This window comes from Choloepus didactylus, chromosome 4 (assembly GCF_015220235.1).
Source record: "Choloepus didactylus isolate mChoDid1 chromosome 4, mChoDid1.pri, whole genome shotgun sequence".
In the NCBI taxonomy this organism is placed as follows: domain Eukaryota; kingdom Metazoa; phylum Chordata; class Mammalia; order Pilosa; family Megalonychidae; genus Choloepus; species Choloepus didactylus.
Genome location: NC_051310.1, coordinates 67,055,563 through 67,073,741, shown reverse-complemented (window position 1 = coordinate 67,073,741; position 18,179 = coordinate 67,055,563). Strand labels below are relative to the sequence as shown.

Here is an 18,179-nt window from a genome sequence, read left to right as displayed (position 1 = left end):
AGACACCACCTTGCTCATCCTGCTCTGGATCTTTCCATGAGGGACAGCATGGCAGAGTGGAGGGCTTGAAGCCTGAGAACTCTAGTTCAAATCAGAGCTCAGCAACCTCCAGCTTAGTTTCCCCCCTATAAAACTGAGACAGCATGGAGCTTGTAAAGGTGCTGTGAAGCTCAGAGATGACCTACATAAAAGCGGGTGGAAGGCACCTGACACACACACAAGATACTCAATAAGATTACTTCCTAGAGAGGAAAGTCTGCCTCAGAAACAAAAATATGAAGGGGAAGGAGCAGAAAGTTGATAAAACTTATCAAGAGCCTATAAGGCATGAGGGGTTAAGTAGAAGGTGGCAGGAATGGAGAACCATCAAGCCATTGAGGCAAAACAGTGGCAGACAGAATACCTGAAAGAGGGAGGGCTACAAATACAAACACAATTAGGGGATTTATCTTGGTCTAAGACACTAAGGGCTAAGACCCATACCGTATTCTCAACCATTCTTAATGTCTTTATTTTATTTAAAATTTTAAGTGATTTACATCATTTTAGTGGTTAACACTGGTGACTACAATTATTATTTTAAAAATAATTTTTAAAACAACTGAGAATGTATTATAATAGCAACAATGTATTAACCCAGAAATTTTTAATTCAGAAAAAAAATAAGACTATATTCCATGGAAAGTACATCTTAAGGAATAGATGATTATTTTTTCTCTATTATTTCCTCATAACTAGATGACAGTTTAGTTAGTGAACAATTATATTAATAATAAACTAATATCAATACATAGATGTTACCATGATAAATTCAAATGTGTCCTTTTTTTTTTTAAGACTCCCAAGCATTGGGTCAGAGTAGGACACAGGAGTAGCCAACCTGCCACTAGCAAAGATAATCTGAAGAAATCCATATCCTTCTTTCGGTCTCCTCTTGAATTTGTTTGAGTTACTGAAAAGCAGGTGGCATTCTTAGGCTCCTACTGGCAGCATCCATCAGGGCTCTTCGGAGTTTCAGAACTTTCCTCTGCCAAAAGCCCATTAGTTCAGACAGGAGAGAGCCCAACAAGCTCCTCAAAAGAGGTTGAGGAGGGGACAGACATGGGCTTGGGTGTCAGAGGGCTCTGAGTGCAAGACCCAATCTCTGCTCCCAACTAGCAGCATGGGTGCCCTAGAGCCTCACTTGCCCCATCTGTGAATAAAGGCAATGCCTGTCCTCCAGGGTGAACACGGCTGGGCTGAGAGAACATGTGTAGAACCGGCCTGGCACACTGGTGTACAACAGGGCTGGGCATTACTGTTCTAAACCAAAGTTCACCAGCGCATCCTTCCTCTCCAAATGCAATAAACTTGTGAAAAAAATTAATACTTTGCTTATGGCACTTCACCCTGGTGTAATCTCTCCCAATTATGCCAAGTAACTTGTCTCAATAAACTAGAAAGCAGAAAACCTAGAGCTTTTTAGTTGTTTCTGAACACCAAATTAATAAATGACAAGCCACTAAAACATCCAGCAAGCATTTATTATGTTTTCAATTAACTGTACCTAAGTACTGTCTTATTCTGGTGGTAGCAGTACAGGGCCCAGAGAATCATGGATCAAATACTGACAATTCAGGAGGGTGATGGGGAATGCCAGGTTGCACCCCCCAACACTTGTCAGTTCTGAAAAAGGGAGAGCAGGGACCTAACTGAGAATCCTTAAGTGAGCACAAGGACTTGTAGAATTGAGCAATCCTATTTCTAAGATAAAGTGAGGTGTGTTTACCTTGTACTCTAGCCCTGTAGTCTAGACCAATTAAATTGCCATCAGCTGCAGGTAGCTACTTAAATTTAAAGTTAAATAAAATTACAATTTCAGTCCTCAGACACACTAGCCATATTTCAAGTGCTCAATGAATACATGTGGCTGGCGACTATGGTAATGGATGACTCAGATACAGCACATTCCCACATGGCAGAAAGTCCTATTGGACCCAGTTCTACTAAATAATAAAACATAAAGTTACAACAGTTAAAACACCATCATACTAAAGCATAAAGAATTAGAGTGATGGACTAGAAATGAATCCATGAATAGACCTAAACAGATAAAGGAATTTAGAATATGATAAAATTAGTTTTCAAATGAGTGAAAAAAGATGGATTGGTCAAAAAATGATGTTGGACAAATGGTTTGCCACTTAGGAAAAATTATGTTGGATCCCCCTACTTCATTCATGACATCAAAATAAATTCCAGGTGGCTCAAAAACATAAACATAATAAATGAATGAATTCTCAAAAAATGATTACAAGAAAACTCAAGAGAATTTCTTTAAAACCATGTTTTAAAGAAACATTTCAACGTGGCAAGAAAATACCAAAATAATGTCAAAAGGTAAAATGGGGAGGAAAATTACAGCACATATGACAAAAAAGGCTTATGTAAAGAACTCTAGCAAATCCACAAACCAATTATAAAACAGGTAAAAGATGCCATTAGGGAAAACAATTAGAATTAAAAATTGTTTTAAAAGGAATCCCTCTAAACTGCTGTATACTACAATAAAAAACAAGTAACAGATAAAATAAGCCATGCCAACAGCAGTCTCTACCTTGGAGAATGTCAGCCCAGAACCGAGCAGGCAGCGTGGAGGAGGACCCCCTGCCCTCACCTGTGGGTAGGCAGTGCCCATCCCAGACAGCACAGCAGAGAGGACGTCCTTGCCCTTGTCCCCGGCCCGGCTGCAGACAGACAGCTTGAGCAGGTCCACCACGACTCGAGTGTCGTCTGCGATCAACAGACTGGTGAATTCATCCAAATACTGAGGTTCAGGGCCTGATGCTTTATTTTGGTTTTCAACATCCTAAAAAGTTCAACAATTAAAATGATTAATGATAATGCTGAGAAAGAAACAGTCACCAATTTACCCATAAACTCAAGGGACATGTGACTACCACTGATAAGTAAGGGATATTATGAGGTGTTGAAGACCATGGAATGACAGCCTGATTAAGAAATGATAAGTCCCTAAAATATCCACCAAGACAGATACTATGGTTTCAAGACCACCTAACTGTTTTACAAATCACCAAACAGCATCAGCCAAAAGGAATGCCTTCAACCATAAAGAAATGACAATTTTCTACTGTGACTAAGTTCATACAACAGGCATACATACAAGGGAAGACTTGCAATGAAGTCATCTATATAAAATCTACTTCCTCCCCATAAGATATGAATAAGAATACCTATTAACAAAATTTGTACATTGTAATTTTCCATATTTTCTCTAGATCCCCTCTAAAAATCTTATTTAGAATGATCATTGGTAGGTATTACATTATCCATACTCTTGCTCACTGGATTCTTCGGAAGAGGAAACATATAAAGTAAGAGTTTTCTTAGCATTACCCTTTTACTTTCCACAGTGCATTGGTGATCATTTCTCTCTCCTTCTGAGAAGAGGAGGAGCACTGTTGATTTGCCTGGAAGCCATTTCCCCAGCGGCAAGAGCCACGCTGCCCATGCTGCTCACGCAGCGAGGTACCCAGCCTTACCCACACCCATCCCACAGAGTGCTGCCAGCTAGCCCTCCACCCCGACCAGTCCTGCAGGCACAAGCCTCTGGAAGGCTGGCACAGGGGCTTGGCATGTGGAATGGAATCATCAGGGCTGGAATGTCCCAAAGCTTTTGACTTGGAAGCAGTGAGAATCACTGTGAGTCTGTGCTGAACACAGGAGGGCATGAGCTGGCTTTGAGAATCAGCGACTGCTCAGGGAAGGGGAGCCACCTGGGGCAGGGAGGCTGGTTCCATAAAGGGACTGAATCACAAGTAGATATACTGCCAGTAATAGGAGCTACTCACTTTCAGAGACTGGCATTATAAATATGGAAAAGGAGAAAACTAGAGTGAATCCTGTTCTGTTGGATTAGAACCACTGCATTGGGAGGAACTAGTAGTTGTCATTATATATGGACATACAGGTATGCAAACATCTCCTACGTGTGTAAACACACACACATTTACTCCCTAGCTCTGTGCAGTAAGAGGGCTGGAGAACAGCAATACCCCAGTGGCAATGAGCACACTGAGGGCTCAGATCTGGGCTTCTCAACACTGTTCTCCACTATAAAGAGCCAGGACTTCGTGGCAAAACAGCTGATTCCTGGGCTGGAGGACAAAACTAGTTGAGCCTGGAATGTCATTTTGTGCTAGAAAGCAAGGCATCACTCAAAGAACAATGGGAACATATTAAAAAGACACATAAAATTCCACCAAACATTTAAAGAGGAGGAGGGAACACTTCCCAGCTCATTATAAGGCCAGTATTACCCTAATACCAAAATCAGACAAGACAAAGATATCACAAGAAAACTACAGATGCAAAAATCCTCAAAAGAATATAAGCAAAAGGAATTCAGTTGCATATAAAAAGGACTCTATACCATGAATATGAAAACAAAGAGAAGGAATAAACCCCGTGATCTTAGAATAGAATTGGAAATACTAGGGGCTTAAACTGTCCATGGTTTTTATTAAATAGATAATATATACAAAGAGGAAAAAATGCTTGTGTGTACACATGTCTGTCTGTTGAGAGTGCTTAAATCAGTGACACCAGGTAGCGATGAGCTCACCTAGCACACAGATCTTGGTTTCTAAGTCCTACGACCAAATAATTCCAGGTAAGGGGCTGGGTAGGTATGACTCTGGAATACATTCTTCTGCCAGAAAGTAAGGAGCTCCTCAAAAAATGATGAGGATATGTTGGAACAACAGAAACCAGCCCAAAGGGATCCTACTGGCCAAATCTGGGAAGATTTGGGGATCAAATGATGATGATGTTAACAGATGTCAGTATTAGAGTAAGAGGAATCCATGACTCTATGCCAACATGGATAGGCAGGCAGGCAGGCATGTAGGTAGGCAGACAGACATACAGACAGACAGACAGATAGACAGAAAGACAGACAGATGAGAAGGGAAGTTCTACCTTACAGAATGGCAACAATGCATTCTAGAATAAATGATGAAATTAGAAAAATCACCATTTGATAACCACCATGGTACTAACGGATTTAGCTAGAATCATCAACAGATGCTAAAAACTGGTAGATAAAATTGTGACGAGAAAGAAGATAATACCATAGTCTCAAAGTATCTCTTCATAAATATTTAGTAACACACTAATTAACTTCCAGTGGAGAAAGCTGACAGACCCCCTTAACCAAGGAACCAAAATTAATATCACCAGTAATGCAGAAAATCAACATGTACGCATCCCAACTTGATACACTGAAAAAACTTGACATTTTTGTGGTATTTCTTTCTGCCAAAAGGAAAGACTGAATAATTGTTCTATACTGAAGAATAAAGAGACAACACACAACCATGGCTTGGATCCTAGACCCATCAGCAAAATTTGAAAAGGTCTGTGGATTAGAAGGTAATCCTGGATCCATTTTTATGTCATGATCCTGGTAGTTGCACTGGTTATGTGGGTGAATGTTCCTGTACTTAGGAAATGCATGCTAAATATTAAGAAATGATGGGAATCACGTCCTGCAACTTGATCACAAATGATTCAGAAAAGTTAACAATTGGAAAACCTAGGTGGACAGTATATGGGAGTTTAGCGTACTATTTCTACAACTTTTACGTAAATCTGAAACAATTGCAAAAAGACGCCTCCTACTTCTTTGGTTTTGGTCATGGTTTCTGCAATGATGCTGGCAGCTCCTGGGTCATCTGTCACAGGGATAAACGGCCGAGAGGAAGCTGAAGCAGCAGAGGGGGTTACTGCAGAGGGAGTCACGGCATCTTCAGAAGACATCATCTAGTTTGAAAATGGACACAGACGGGTAGAGCTTAAGTGGAAAAACTCAGCATCATGGTACATTTCCTACACAGGTCGATAATGCCCTATCTAAAACCACTAAGCTATGAGGAATGTTCCAGATTTCACAGTGGTAGAACAAGTCCTCACCCCACATATTAGCTACCACCTTCAGAGGGGATCTTGGGGAAGCTCTGCAGTCAGGCACATTTGTACTCACAGGAAAAGCTGTTATTATTCACAAGTCATATGAAAAAGACTAAAACAAGCTTCACATCTCTTCAAGTTGGGTTTTTCCACAAAGTAAGTCGTACGTTTGCTTTCCAGGGCTTTTACGATTTCAGAATTGAAGATAAAAAAATGCAGGTTTCCATCTAAAGACTTTTTAAAAGACTAATCCTATTTCCATTTAAACATTAAAAATGCTCTTTGAAATAGGATATTTTTCTAATTTAATCCAAAAAACACAGAGTAGTAGACGTAGAAACTCTCTAAATAAAGTAGACAAATGACTGACACAAAGCCCTTCTAATATGACACTACTCTGTTGTTTTCCCATTGACGTCTTACCTCTCCTCTCTTTTCTTGCCATGGATTTGGACTCAGCCTGTCCTCAAGATCGAAAGCCAGAACGCACTCTTCTGCATTCACTGGACTGGCCATGGCTGGCATGTCAGCAGAGGATGCTGGAGAGGAGAGTGGAGGGCACTCGCCCAGAGCTATCATGCCGGCTGGCATCAAGGCTCCAACCACTGCATCTCTGTGGGACAGAAAGCCAAGCCTCAGGAAACTGCAGCTTCACTGAGGCAACAACAGCAGAGTTAGGAAGAGAGGACAAGTGCTCACTGCAGGACTACCTCACTTTACAGGATTCACAGAGGAGTCCTGGGAAAGCATGAAACATTATTACCTTGTATTCATTGATTAAAAGCCAAAATGTTTGCTCTGGATCTTACTTATTTGAATAACCATGTGAAAATAGGTGAAAAACTGCTGAATAAGATCAGAGTAAGTCTCTGGATTTTCCTGAGAAATCTTCTTGGGTTCTTGATACTGTTTGAGGGCCAGGTAACTCCACATCAAATAATTGTGTATTTACTAAAGCCAGACATGGACCAAGGGGGCCTCACACTAGGCGATAAAGACTGACTGTCCTCTCAATGACTGACTCGGGCTTTGATCTGAAATTAAGGGTCCTGGCTATTTAAAGGTCCTATGCAAATACTTATTTCTCTCTGTTTGTCAGGTCTTTATATAATCATGATACATTATAGATTGGCAACTTACTTAGGCTATGAGAAAATAGTAGCAAAATATTACAAAATGTATCATTATCAAATATTTGCCTTATCAAGCGTTTGGGGTCGGAGGGTTTGGATTAGGGTTAATTCCTCTTCTCTTCTCTCAAATATTAATGTTTCAAGTTTCTTGTCCAAAAGGAATTGTGAAAATGGGTCTATAATTGGTTTACTTATTCATATTTTAATACCTATTAAAGCAAGTACAAAGGTACCATTATCCATGATCCAGGGCATATTACCTTACAATTCACAGTACTTAAAGACAGTAAAATTATTGCAGAAATTTGATCAATCAGAAAATTACAAAAACCCAAAGCTTACTTAATCCTAGGATATCAAAAATTAGCAACAGACCTACCTGGCATACATGATTTGCAATGCTGTAAGTATATGAGATAAGGCCTGCTGTTTGGCCAGATTTCCATCCAATGACAAGAGAATCTTGGCAAGAGAAGGGCGATTTGGCTTAGATAGATTTGCACCACTGATTTTATTACTGGCAGCAGAAGAATCTGCATCTGAAGGCACGCCTGAACAAGGAAAACAGAATTTGGTTTCTATTTTTAAAATCACAGTGTACTCTATTTCTATAAAGTAAGAATCTCCCCTTTAGTTCCACAACACAGCGCAAACTGCATTTTGTGATTTCATAGAGTGGGTATTAGACTCATTTATGGTCTTTCAGATTTAAAAAAAAAAAAAGAAAAACCTTTATCTTATCTTATCTATACTTCTATAAAGAGACCATTTCCAGCAAATGTTCACTCCAATTCTAGGAAAATGTAGATACTCTGACAAAATGTACTTAAAACAGTTTATGCTATACATATATAAGCTGTGAAAATGCTATACCAGTTATATGTATTTACTTTGAAATGTGAGACAAAAAATAATTTGAAACAATAAAACAGAGAAGATGTTCACCAATAAGCAATCTTATGTGACACATGTCCCAGCTCACAGCCCTGAGAGTTGCCAGGCCTAGGCACAGGGAGGGGGAACCGTGGAGACCAGAAGTCTGCTTGAGTGAAGGAGTCTGAGAGCTGGGGAGACCAAGGTGGCTTGAGTCCACCGAACAGAACACCGGAGATTCCAGAGAGGACACAGTTGCTCAGGAAGAGGCCCAGAGATTGCAGGTGCCCTCCCCCAACCCAACCAAGGGTTCAGCAGAAGCTGATGAGCACATACATGAGAAGAAACTGCCCAAAGCCAAAAAAAGAAATACATGAAAGGATTAGAGGGAAGAGTACCTGGTGAACACACAGGGCCCAGAACAGTGACTATTCCCATCAATCAGACTGGAAAACCCCATAATCACAGGGCTGGGTAAAGTACTCAGAAGGGCTTGCCTCCGTGGTGGGGAATAATTAACCCAAGACTGCTATCAGCTCTGACCCACCGAACAAATCCAAAACCAAGACCCAAAAGGAGGAGACTGTTTCAGAATAACCTAACTGCATCTGAAAACCAAGCGCAAGATTTATAGACATATAAAAACTGCCAGCAACATATAGGGTAAAATTCACAATGTATAGCATCCAACACAAAATTACCAGGTAGGTAGGAAGGCAAGAAAATACAACTCAATACAAAAATAACAAGTAGGAAAATCAAACATTCAAAACCAACCCAGAACTAACACAAAATCAGCAGACAAGGAAATTAAAATGCTTACTACAGCTGATTCCATATGTTCAAAAATGTAACCAAAGAAATGGAAAATATGAAAAGAACCAAATCAAACTTCTAGAGATGAAACTACAATATCTGAGATCAAAAATACACTGGAGGGATTAATGGCATATTAGAAAATGCAGAAAAGATTAATAAATTTGAAGACATAGCAGACATAAAAAATAATTTTTAAAACACCGTGAAGTTTGCAACATACACAGAAATGTACTTTGGATGGTTCATATACATGAAATAGTATAGTATCACCTGAAGGTAGACTATGCTAAATTAAAGGTATATAGTTAACACCCTAGAGCAACCATTAAAGTAACAAGTTAGGGCTCACACCAACAAAGGAGAAAAATAATAATAAAATCATAAAAATAATTCAAAGCCAGGCAGAAAAAGAGAATAGCTAATACTAATAAAATAGCTAGAAGACAGATGTAAAACAATTACATCAATAATGATATTAAATGTAATTAGACTAAATACCCCAATAAAAAGCAGAGATGGTCAGAGTGGATTAAAAAGAGCAAAATCCAACTATACATTGTCTACAAGGAACCTACTTTTAATATAAAGACACAAATACATTAAAAGTAAAAGAATGGAAAAGCCATATAGCATTGTCTAGCTGGAGTGGCTATATTAATATCAAATTAGATTTTAAAGCAAATACTTTTCAAAGGAAAGGGTATTTCATAATGATGTGGAGTCAGTTAATCAAGGAGATAAAAGCAAATGTCAACAGGAGCTCCGGGTCGAGAGGACGAGGTGCCGTCTCAGCTACTGCTGGCTCCCGGAGCCCAGCCCTTTCCCAGCCCACCCTCAGCTGCCAACACCTGTCCCTGCCGCAGACCCTAGTGTTACCATGAATCCTGCCGTCTTGCTCTCCTTACCCAACCTCAGATGCTCCCTGCTGCTCCTGACAATGCTGATGTTGCTTTAGTAAATTTTTATGGTGACTGACATCTATTGAATGCTTACTAGAATACGTAGTCAAATAAGACACAGTTCCTGATGTCCACAGACCCCACCCACCTATCCCGGATGGGAGAGATTTAAGAATGCTAAAAGAGGAAAGAGCCACTTGAAAGCAAGAGATTGAAAATACAGATTGTATCTCCTTGTTATATTCTAGGACATCTCCTTAGGAAGTCAGGTGTCGTTTCAGCCAGATGTTGCATCCAATTTTTGAGGAAGCTTCCAAAGTCATTAAGGAAGAATATCCAAATCAGAATCAAGTTGTGTTTGCCAGAGTTGATTGTGATCAGCACTCTGATATAGCCCAGAGATATAGGATAAGCAAATACCCAACCCTCAAATTGTTTCGTAATGGGATGATGATGAAGAGAGAATATAGGGGTCAACAATCAGTGAAAGCACTTGCAGATTACATCAGGCAACAAAAAAGTGACCCTATTCAAGAACTTCATGACTTAGAAGAAATCACCACTCTCAATCGCAGCAAAAGAAATATCATTGGATATTTTGAGCAAAAGGATTCAGAAAACTATAGAGTTTTTGAAAGAGTAGCAAATATTTTGCATGATGATTGTGCCTTCCTTGCTGCATTTGGGTCTGTTTCAAAACCGGAAAGATATAGTGGAGACAATATAATCTACAAACCACCAGGGCATTCTGCTCCAGATATGGTATACTTGGGATCTATGACAAATTTTGACCTGACGTATAATTGGATTCAAGATAAATGTGTTCCTCTTGTCCGAGAAATAACATTTGAAAATGGAGAGGAATTGACAGAAGAAGGACTGCCTTTTCTCATACTCTTCCACATGAGAGAGGACACAGAGAGTTTAGAAATATTCCAGAATGAAGTAGCCTGGCAATTAATAAGTGAAAAAGGTACAATAAACTTTTTACATGCTGACTGTGACAAATTTACACAGCCTCTTCTGCACATACAGAAAACTCCAGCAGATTGTCCTGTAATAGCTATTGACAGCTTTAGGCATATGTATGTGTTTGAAGACTTCAGAGATGTATTAGTCCCAGGAAAACTCAAGCAGTTCATATTTGACTTACATTCTGGAAAACTACACAGAGAATTCCATCATGGGCCTGACCCAACCGACACAGCCCCAAGATAGCCAGTCCAAGATGTAGCAAGCAGTCCACCTGAGAGCTCCTTCCAGAAACTAGCTCCCAGTGAATATAGGTGTACTTTATTGAGGGATCGAGATGAGCTTTAAAAACTTAAAAAACAATTTGCAAGCCTTTCAACAGCAACATCCGCTTATGTGGTGGAAATAGTAAACCTATATTTTCATAATTCTATGTGTATTTTTATTTTGAATAAACTGAAAGAAGTGTTGGGTTTAAAAAAAAAAGCAAATGTCAACCTTAGAAAAGTAGAAAGATCCTAATCCAGTGACTAATCTTATAAGCAACTAGAAAAGAACAAATTAAACCCAATGTATGAAGAAAAGAATTCATAAAGATTAGAGCAGAAATCAATGAAACAGAAAAACAATGGAGAAAAATCAAGGCGATCATAAGCTTGTTTTTCAAAAAAAATCAATAAAATTGATAAACCTCTAGCCAAACTGAAAAGAGAAGATATAATTACCAAATAAGGAATGAGAGAGGTGACATCACTACAGATATTAAAAAGAAAATAAAGGAACACTGAAACCAACTTTATGCCAATAAATCCAACAGCTTAGATAAAATGGACTATTTCTGTCAAAGACACAAAGTATCAAACTTCCACAGAAAAGAAAGATAATCCTGAATCTATTAAATAAATTTGTAGATTAAAAAAAACACCAGGAAACCCCACAAAGAAAACTCTAGGCCCAGAGGGCTTCACTGGTGAATTCTACTCAACATTTCAGGAAGGTATAATACAAATTCTACACAAATTTAAAAGGAAAACCGAAAAGGGAACACTTACTACCTCATTCTATGAGGCCAGCATTACCCTGATATCAAAACCAGAGACATTACAAAAAAATACAGACTAATATCACTAATGAACAGGAACGTAAAAGTTCTTAAAAAATTATTTTTAGCAACCTGAATCCAACAATGTATAAAAAGGATAATATATCATGATAAGTAAGGTTTATCCCTGAAGTAAAGCATTCGCAAGTCCCTGTAATGTACCATATTAACAAACTAATAAAGAAAAACGCTATGTCCATTTTAATAGATGCATAAAAATCATTTAGCAATATGTAACATTCAATTTTGATATTACAACTCTCAGCACTAAAGATAGAAAGGAACGTCCTCAAACTCATGAAGGGCACCTACTAACAAACCACAGCTATCACCACACTCAATGGTGAAATACTGAAAACCTTTCCCCTTAGACAGAAATAAGACAAGGCTGTTGACTCTCTCCATATCATGCTAGAGGTTCTAGCTAGGCCTTGTACGAGTGTGGGCTTTCTGTTAAATGTGGTCGTGCCATTGCCCTGCTGACCATGATCACTGTCACCCCAGGCATATACCTGGCAAAAAAGAAAAACCTGTAGAAAACACAAGCTGATCTATAGTGACAAAACGGAGACCAGTGGCTGTGGGATGTGGGGGAGAAGTGTTAAGGGTGAAAGAAGGGGCTACAAAGGAACACAAAGAAACTTTTAGGGGTGGACATGTTCATAATCTGGAGTGTGTGGTGCTTTCCTGGGTGAACATCTATGTCAAAACTGATCCAAGTGTACATTTTAAATATGTATAGTTTATTATACTAAGAAATAATGCTGTTAAGAAGTATAACATGGTGCCTATATCTATCAAGTAGTCATCATTATTACAAATTTTCTCTATTTGCATACATGAACAGCCAATCCAGAGTTAACCTGATCATAAACATAAAAATCAGCATCTTATTTTGCTTTAAAATTTTATTCCACCATGCATGTATCTGAATGTACTATAATTTTGATATGGCTTTTGGTTCATAATGCTAACACATAGCTTTACAACCTCTAATCCGCTGGTGCTATTAAACAGACATAATGTTGTAATAACATGGAGAAGAATCTTATAAAATACAAATCTGTGTTACCTAAATAGGAAGCACCTAAAGGGTCTCTTGCAGTTTGGAAGAGAACTGGCTCGTGGACGGACGGTGTTGCTACGTCGACGGTTGTCCATGCCACACTGTGAGATGACCCGCAAGCCACTCGTGTGATTTTCTGGCCTTCTAGGCCTTGTACGAGTGTGGGCTTTCTGTTAACTGTGGTCGTGCCATTGCCCTGCTGACCATGATCATTGTCACCCCAGGCATATACCTGGCAAAAAAGAGAAACCTAGAATGCTTCAAACTTTCAAAACATTTTCTTTAAATCTACTTCAAAATGCTTACAGTATATACCATAGTACTTGAAAGAATTAGGGTCTTAAAGGTAAAAGCAAAGCCACTTTGCAGTCTTACAAAAAAAAGCATCTATGTACTATAATTCTGAGGAAAATTTAGCCAAGCGAAATGCTTGACAATGACTATAAATGAGCATTTATATGAAAGCAAGTCATCTATTCTATTTCGTTATACCAAGTGGAGAGGGTTGTCTCTAGCCAAGTGCAATAATTAATTTTGTCCTTTATTTTGCAAAGAAATGTCAAAAACAGTAAGTTTACGTGTCAAGTAACTTGCTTCTTAGCTTTACAGAACTGTAAGATACAATACATTTAGTTTGTTTAAAAAACAGTGTACTAATTTTGTTGTCATAAACTAATTAAAAAAATATATCATTCATGAGTCTGCCATGGTATGGCATCTCAGAGCAGAAAATGAGTAATGCTTGTCAAGTACAACTTTATTTCTAAAAGGAAATATGTAGATCTCTTCAACAGCCATCAATTCTATAACATATAGTAATGCTAATACCTTTTCTGTAGGAGCATGTTCAATGATAACAATATTTTCACTTTTCTGTGTGGACTTAAGGTTGAACTCCTTGGAATTGGGAATCCCTCTATTTGATAACACATCAGCCAGCAAATATACCACCAGGGGCCCACTAAGTCCCACGCCTGTGCTGACAGATGACACCAATACAGGAATGAACAAAATGGATAAACACCCCCCCCCTGCCCACCCCCCATTCAGGTTCTTCGGGGGCCAAGAATTAGCTCATATTCATCAAGAGTTACAATTCTGTTGAGGCAGGACTGTGCCACAATCTCGTCTTGAGGACTCCCCTGCCACCCGGCCGCAGGCTTACCTGACCCGCGTCAGTGACAGCCAGGCAATGCAGGGCCCCCACGGCTACGTGCACAATCCTCTTCCCCCGCAGTCCTTCCACCACCTGTGGCTTCCGCACATGTACATCTGAGCCATGGCCCAGCCTGAAGTAATCCCCCTTCCCCCTGTGAGGTCAACAGGAATTTCAGCACATAGTTTGGCAATGCTATACAAGAAAATACCATTTTTTACAGCTTTTAGAGCAAGCTCGATATCCCACACAAAGCTCAAGGCTTCTTAAATTGCTATAAAATCATTATTAATTCGAATCAACTCATTAATTCTGCTAGCAAGATCTTTAATACTGTAATACAGGTTTTAGAATATTCAAATTACAATTATAGGTTTTCATATAAAGAGGCTGAAAACATAACAAGTAACCCCAAATGCGTCCAAAAAGACATATCTGGTGTAATTCTTCATGAAGGTGCATCTATGTTATGATATTCAAAACTAATATTTTGGTGTGCTGTCCAAGGTTAATTTTGGTGGTTCCATATCTCCGAACTTTAATAAATAAGGTTTCACAAGAAACGTGTGAATTTTTTTAGGATTAAAGAAATCAAAAATCTGTTTTCCTCTCATTTTATCACCAGGTTTCTCGTAAGGAAAGTAAGTGAGCTAAATTTTTTTGAGTGTTCTTTTAAAATGACCCAATTATCATGGGAAATTTCTTTTTTTAATATTGCCACTAAAACCAACTCAACATAATTAAAAGGGCCAAAGATATCTGGATGAATAAGAAAATGAAGGTTTAATAATTCAACAAGGGGTGACCAGAATCTCCTTGCCCATGACTGCATAGCTGCAAGATACTGTGGGATAAGAAGGAATTTTATGTACCATGTCCACACCACTCCTGACTTTGTAAGAGCCAAGGAAAACTGAGCACCACACTCAATCTGGCAAACACCCTGTCCATTTAGTCTTTCAATGTTCTGGGGAATGTTGCAGCCTTCACTTCCTCCTCGGCCCAGTTTTCCGAAGTCACCATCACCCCAGGAAAATACCAAACCTAGGTTAAAAAAACACACACACACTTCAGGCCAGTACTTTATAATGTTCGTATCCACCCAACTTAGGATAATCCCAACGGAGCTCACCTTCATCAGTCAGAGCCAGAGTCTGTGCATCTCTACTTCCACATGCAACCTGGATTACTCTGTGACCAAGAAGGACTTTCACCTACTCAATTACAAATTTAGAAACAGAATCAAGCACAGGCACTAAGAAAGCAACAGAAAGTCAACAAAGCAAGTCTATGAACTTTCCTAGACTTGAAGCTTATATTCTCTTGAAATCATCAGATGGTAAGCTTTCTGTAAGCAACAAAAATGTGTATAATCACCATTTTGGGCTTCAGCTGTGTTGTATTATCCCCATGTCCCAACCGGCCATACTCTCCAAGGCCCCAAGTGTACAGTTCACCACTGGAAGTGATGGCGGCACTGTGAGAGCTCCCACAGGCAATGTCGCGTATACGCTTGGTTTTCAGGGCCTCTATCAGCCTTGGCTTGTCACAGTTCCTAAACAAAATTAAATCATACTTTCTGTAGTGAATCCATCCTTTAAAAAAAAAAAAAGAAAGAAAGAAAGAGCATCTACACTGATCCAAAGTTAGTCAAAACAATATCTATAGATCAATGTAACTATCGAACCTTAAAACAGAACGTGAGACCAAATTACATTTGTTGATACCAAAAGAATTACGATTCATTTATATAGTCTATCCTATATTAATTTTGTACAAAAGTAACAATTAAAAATAGTCACTAATATTACCCAGTAACAGCTTCTTATTAGTAAGACTGAAGAAAATATCCTTACATCCTGCTGAAGTGTCCAAGTTTTCCATCATCACCTTCACCCCACGAAAACACTTTTCCATCAACAGTCAGAGCTGTAGCATGCCGACCACCTGCAACACATACACAGACATGGGCTCCTAAAAAGTCGTTCTATACAAGTTCCCAGAATAACTACCTATGCTGACTGGCAGACAGTGTGTGTCAACGAATATGTGTTGAATAAATGAGTAAACAGAACTGACATTTCAGTTATTATGAAAAGTTTTCTGGGTGACAAATACGCAAAATAAATCTACTTTATTACACTACAAATCTTAACTCCTAGAAAAAATTTTACTTGGAAAAAAGAGATAAAATATTGCAGGTTATTATTAAGGGATTCATATTATGTTAAATATACAAAAGATAAAAATTCCATTGGAAAATGTAAAAATAAATGCATTTGTGATTAGACAAATTAAAAGGTAAGCTTTCAAAACAGATGCCCTGACCAGTCGATTTATTTAAGCAAAAGGACTATCATTTACTATTAAGGCATTCTACAAGCTCTTTCCAAAACATGAGTTTCCCCAGTTCATCCCCCAACCCTGCCTCAGGATTCAGGAACACTGTCTTAATGGGTGGAACCTGTCCCGATACTCCTGGGTCCCAGACCATCTCCTGGGCTCCTGAGGACAATGTGGCAGACAGGGCTCCGAGCCCACCAAATACCCTCCTCCCGCTTCTTGACCGACAGAGCCCCACATTAGCAGCCAACAATGTGCTTAATGAAAAAACTACACTTCCCAGTCTCCCTTGCTCATAGGAGATGGCAACTAAGAGGCAACAGAAGAGAGAATTCCAGAAAAACTCTCCAGAGGGGGCTGAAGGGGCTGGGAGAAACACCTGCCTTGTGCCAGGCTCTTCCTCCTTACGTCTGGAACTTGGACTAGGTTGGACTAGGGTTGTATGGACAGAAAGAATGAGCCGGGTCTGCGTGGGCATGGAGCTCCAGACTGGCCCTGAACTCCCACCTCCAGACTTTTTACATAGGGGAAAAGTTGAATTCTACCTTGTTTAAGCCACTATTGGTTGGAATTTCTATTCTAAGCCTAGCCCTACTGAATACAGGCAGGATATGAGCTCTTATCCCCTTCAGCTCTATTCCCCAGAGGCCAAGCCAGTGGTTTGAAATAATACTCAACAAAGGTTTACCAAAGGGAAGGAGAGTGATGGTTTTCAGGAACTTTTTCATCATGAGGTGCATAGACACTTTCGCAAATCTGATGAAAGTTATAAACTTTTCTCTTCAGAAAAGATAACACATATTTAAACACACACTTTTACATATGATTCCATAGATGCTATGAAGCAGACCATGGAGCAGTATGCCCACACACCTGGAATGCCATCAACTACTGGTCTCCAAAAAGCCTAGTTTACTAAAGACAATTAAATTATTGACCACCCAGTGATTTACATTATCCAGTTTTTATTCCTATAAAATGAAACCTGACTAAGAACCCAAGAACACCTTAGGGAAATTATTTAAGGACCTTGGCTATTTGCAGGGTGTGAACTATAGGTTTATCCTTACAAGTTCAAACGCTGGATGTGTACCTGAATGAACAGCCACCTTTTTAACCACGTAGTTGCTTAGGGCCGTGATCTGTCGAGGGATGGGTACTGTCCCACTGGAGATGCCCAGCCCCAGCCGTCCATTGGTGGCTTCTCCACATGCATATACTTTCCCTTCCACAGTCACTGTAAGGAACAAGAAGGGATAAAAAGGAATAACAGTTCAAATTATAACAATTATACTTCAAATGTTAAGTATAAAATTTTTAAAATTTAAAATATTAGAATAATCGTACCTGCAAACAAACTTTTAGAACCACCAGCCACCTGTACTACATTCAAAGCAGATAAGGTCTCAGAGAATGAAGGAACCTTTATCTAGAACAGAATTTTTTAAAAAGCAAAAGAAGGAAAAGATAATTTTATTTATATCTTTAAAACTGGAGGTAAACTTATTAGATAATACAAAGAATTGCTGTTAGTTAATATGGTTATATTAACAAAAGGAGTTTATCTCTTACAGTTACACACTGAAGTATTTAAGGATGAAATGATACACTGATTTGCTTTAAAATAAACCAGGAGAAGAGGTAGCCAGCTGTTCATAACTGCTGAAGCTGCTACCAGGGCTGACAGTCCTGTTCTTTCTACTTGGGTACATTTGAAGATTTCCATAATAAAAGGTTAAAGATAAAATGTAAATAATATAAAGATACAAAGAGCCATTTGGTAAACTGCATTTTATTTCAAGTTCTGTCCTGGTCATTCTCTTTGATTCTAACATCTCTAAGAAAT

At 39.0% G+C, this 18,179-nt stretch overlaps 2 protein-coding genes across 2 annotated transcripts in view; one reads left to right on the top strand and one right to left on the bottom strand.

The window, feature by feature from the left end:
• Positions 1 to 18,179, bottom strand: part of HERC2 (HECT and RLD domain containing E3 ubiquitin protein ligase 2) — a 299,399-nt gene that overhangs the window by 42,911 nt on the left and 238,309 nt on the right. The window contains exons 58-69 of the mRNA XM_037832807.1: positions 17,681 to 17,762; positions 17,427 to 17,570; positions 15,847 to 15,937; positions 15,368 to 15,545; positions 15,123 to 15,204; positions 14,863 to 15,034; positions 14,000 to 14,144; positions 12,841 to 13,066; positions 7,483 to 7,654; positions 6,394 to 6,583; positions 5,683 to 5,823; positions 2,657 to 2,848 (exon numbers count right to left, since the gene is read on the bottom strand). Of these exons, the coding sequence (XP_037688735.1) occupies positions 2,657 to 2,848; positions 5,683 to 5,823; positions 6,394 to 6,583; positions 7,483 to 7,654; positions 12,841 to 13,066; positions 14,000 to 14,144; positions 14,863 to 15,034; positions 15,123 to 15,204; positions 15,368 to 15,545; positions 15,847 to 15,937; positions 17,427 to 17,570; positions 17,681 to 17,762 (1,815 nt within the window). The remainder of the gene's footprint in view (positions 1 to 2,656; positions 2,849 to 5,682; positions 5,824 to 6,393; positions 6,584 to 7,482; positions 7,655 to 12,840; positions 13,067 to 13,999; positions 14,145 to 14,862; positions 15,035 to 15,122; positions 15,205 to 15,367; positions 15,546 to 15,846; positions 15,938 to 17,426; positions 17,571 to 17,680; positions 17,763 to 18,179) is intronic.
• Positions 9,970 to 11,136, top strand: LOC119531501 (endoplasmic reticulum resident protein 44-like). The gene has a single exon (XM_037832808.1). It carries the CDS (start codon positions 9,980 to 9,982, stop codon positions 10,910 to 10,912), a length of 933 nt encoding a protein of 310 aa, XP_037688736.1. The 5' UTR covers positions 9,970 to 9,979; the 3' UTR covers positions 10,913 to 11,136.

Bases quoted from the DNA above. Each gene is read 5' to 3' on its own strand.
- LOC119531501 (XM_037832808.1), top strand. From the start codon at position 9,980: ATGTTGCATCCAATTTTTGAGGAAGCTTCCAAAGTCATTAAGGAAGAA.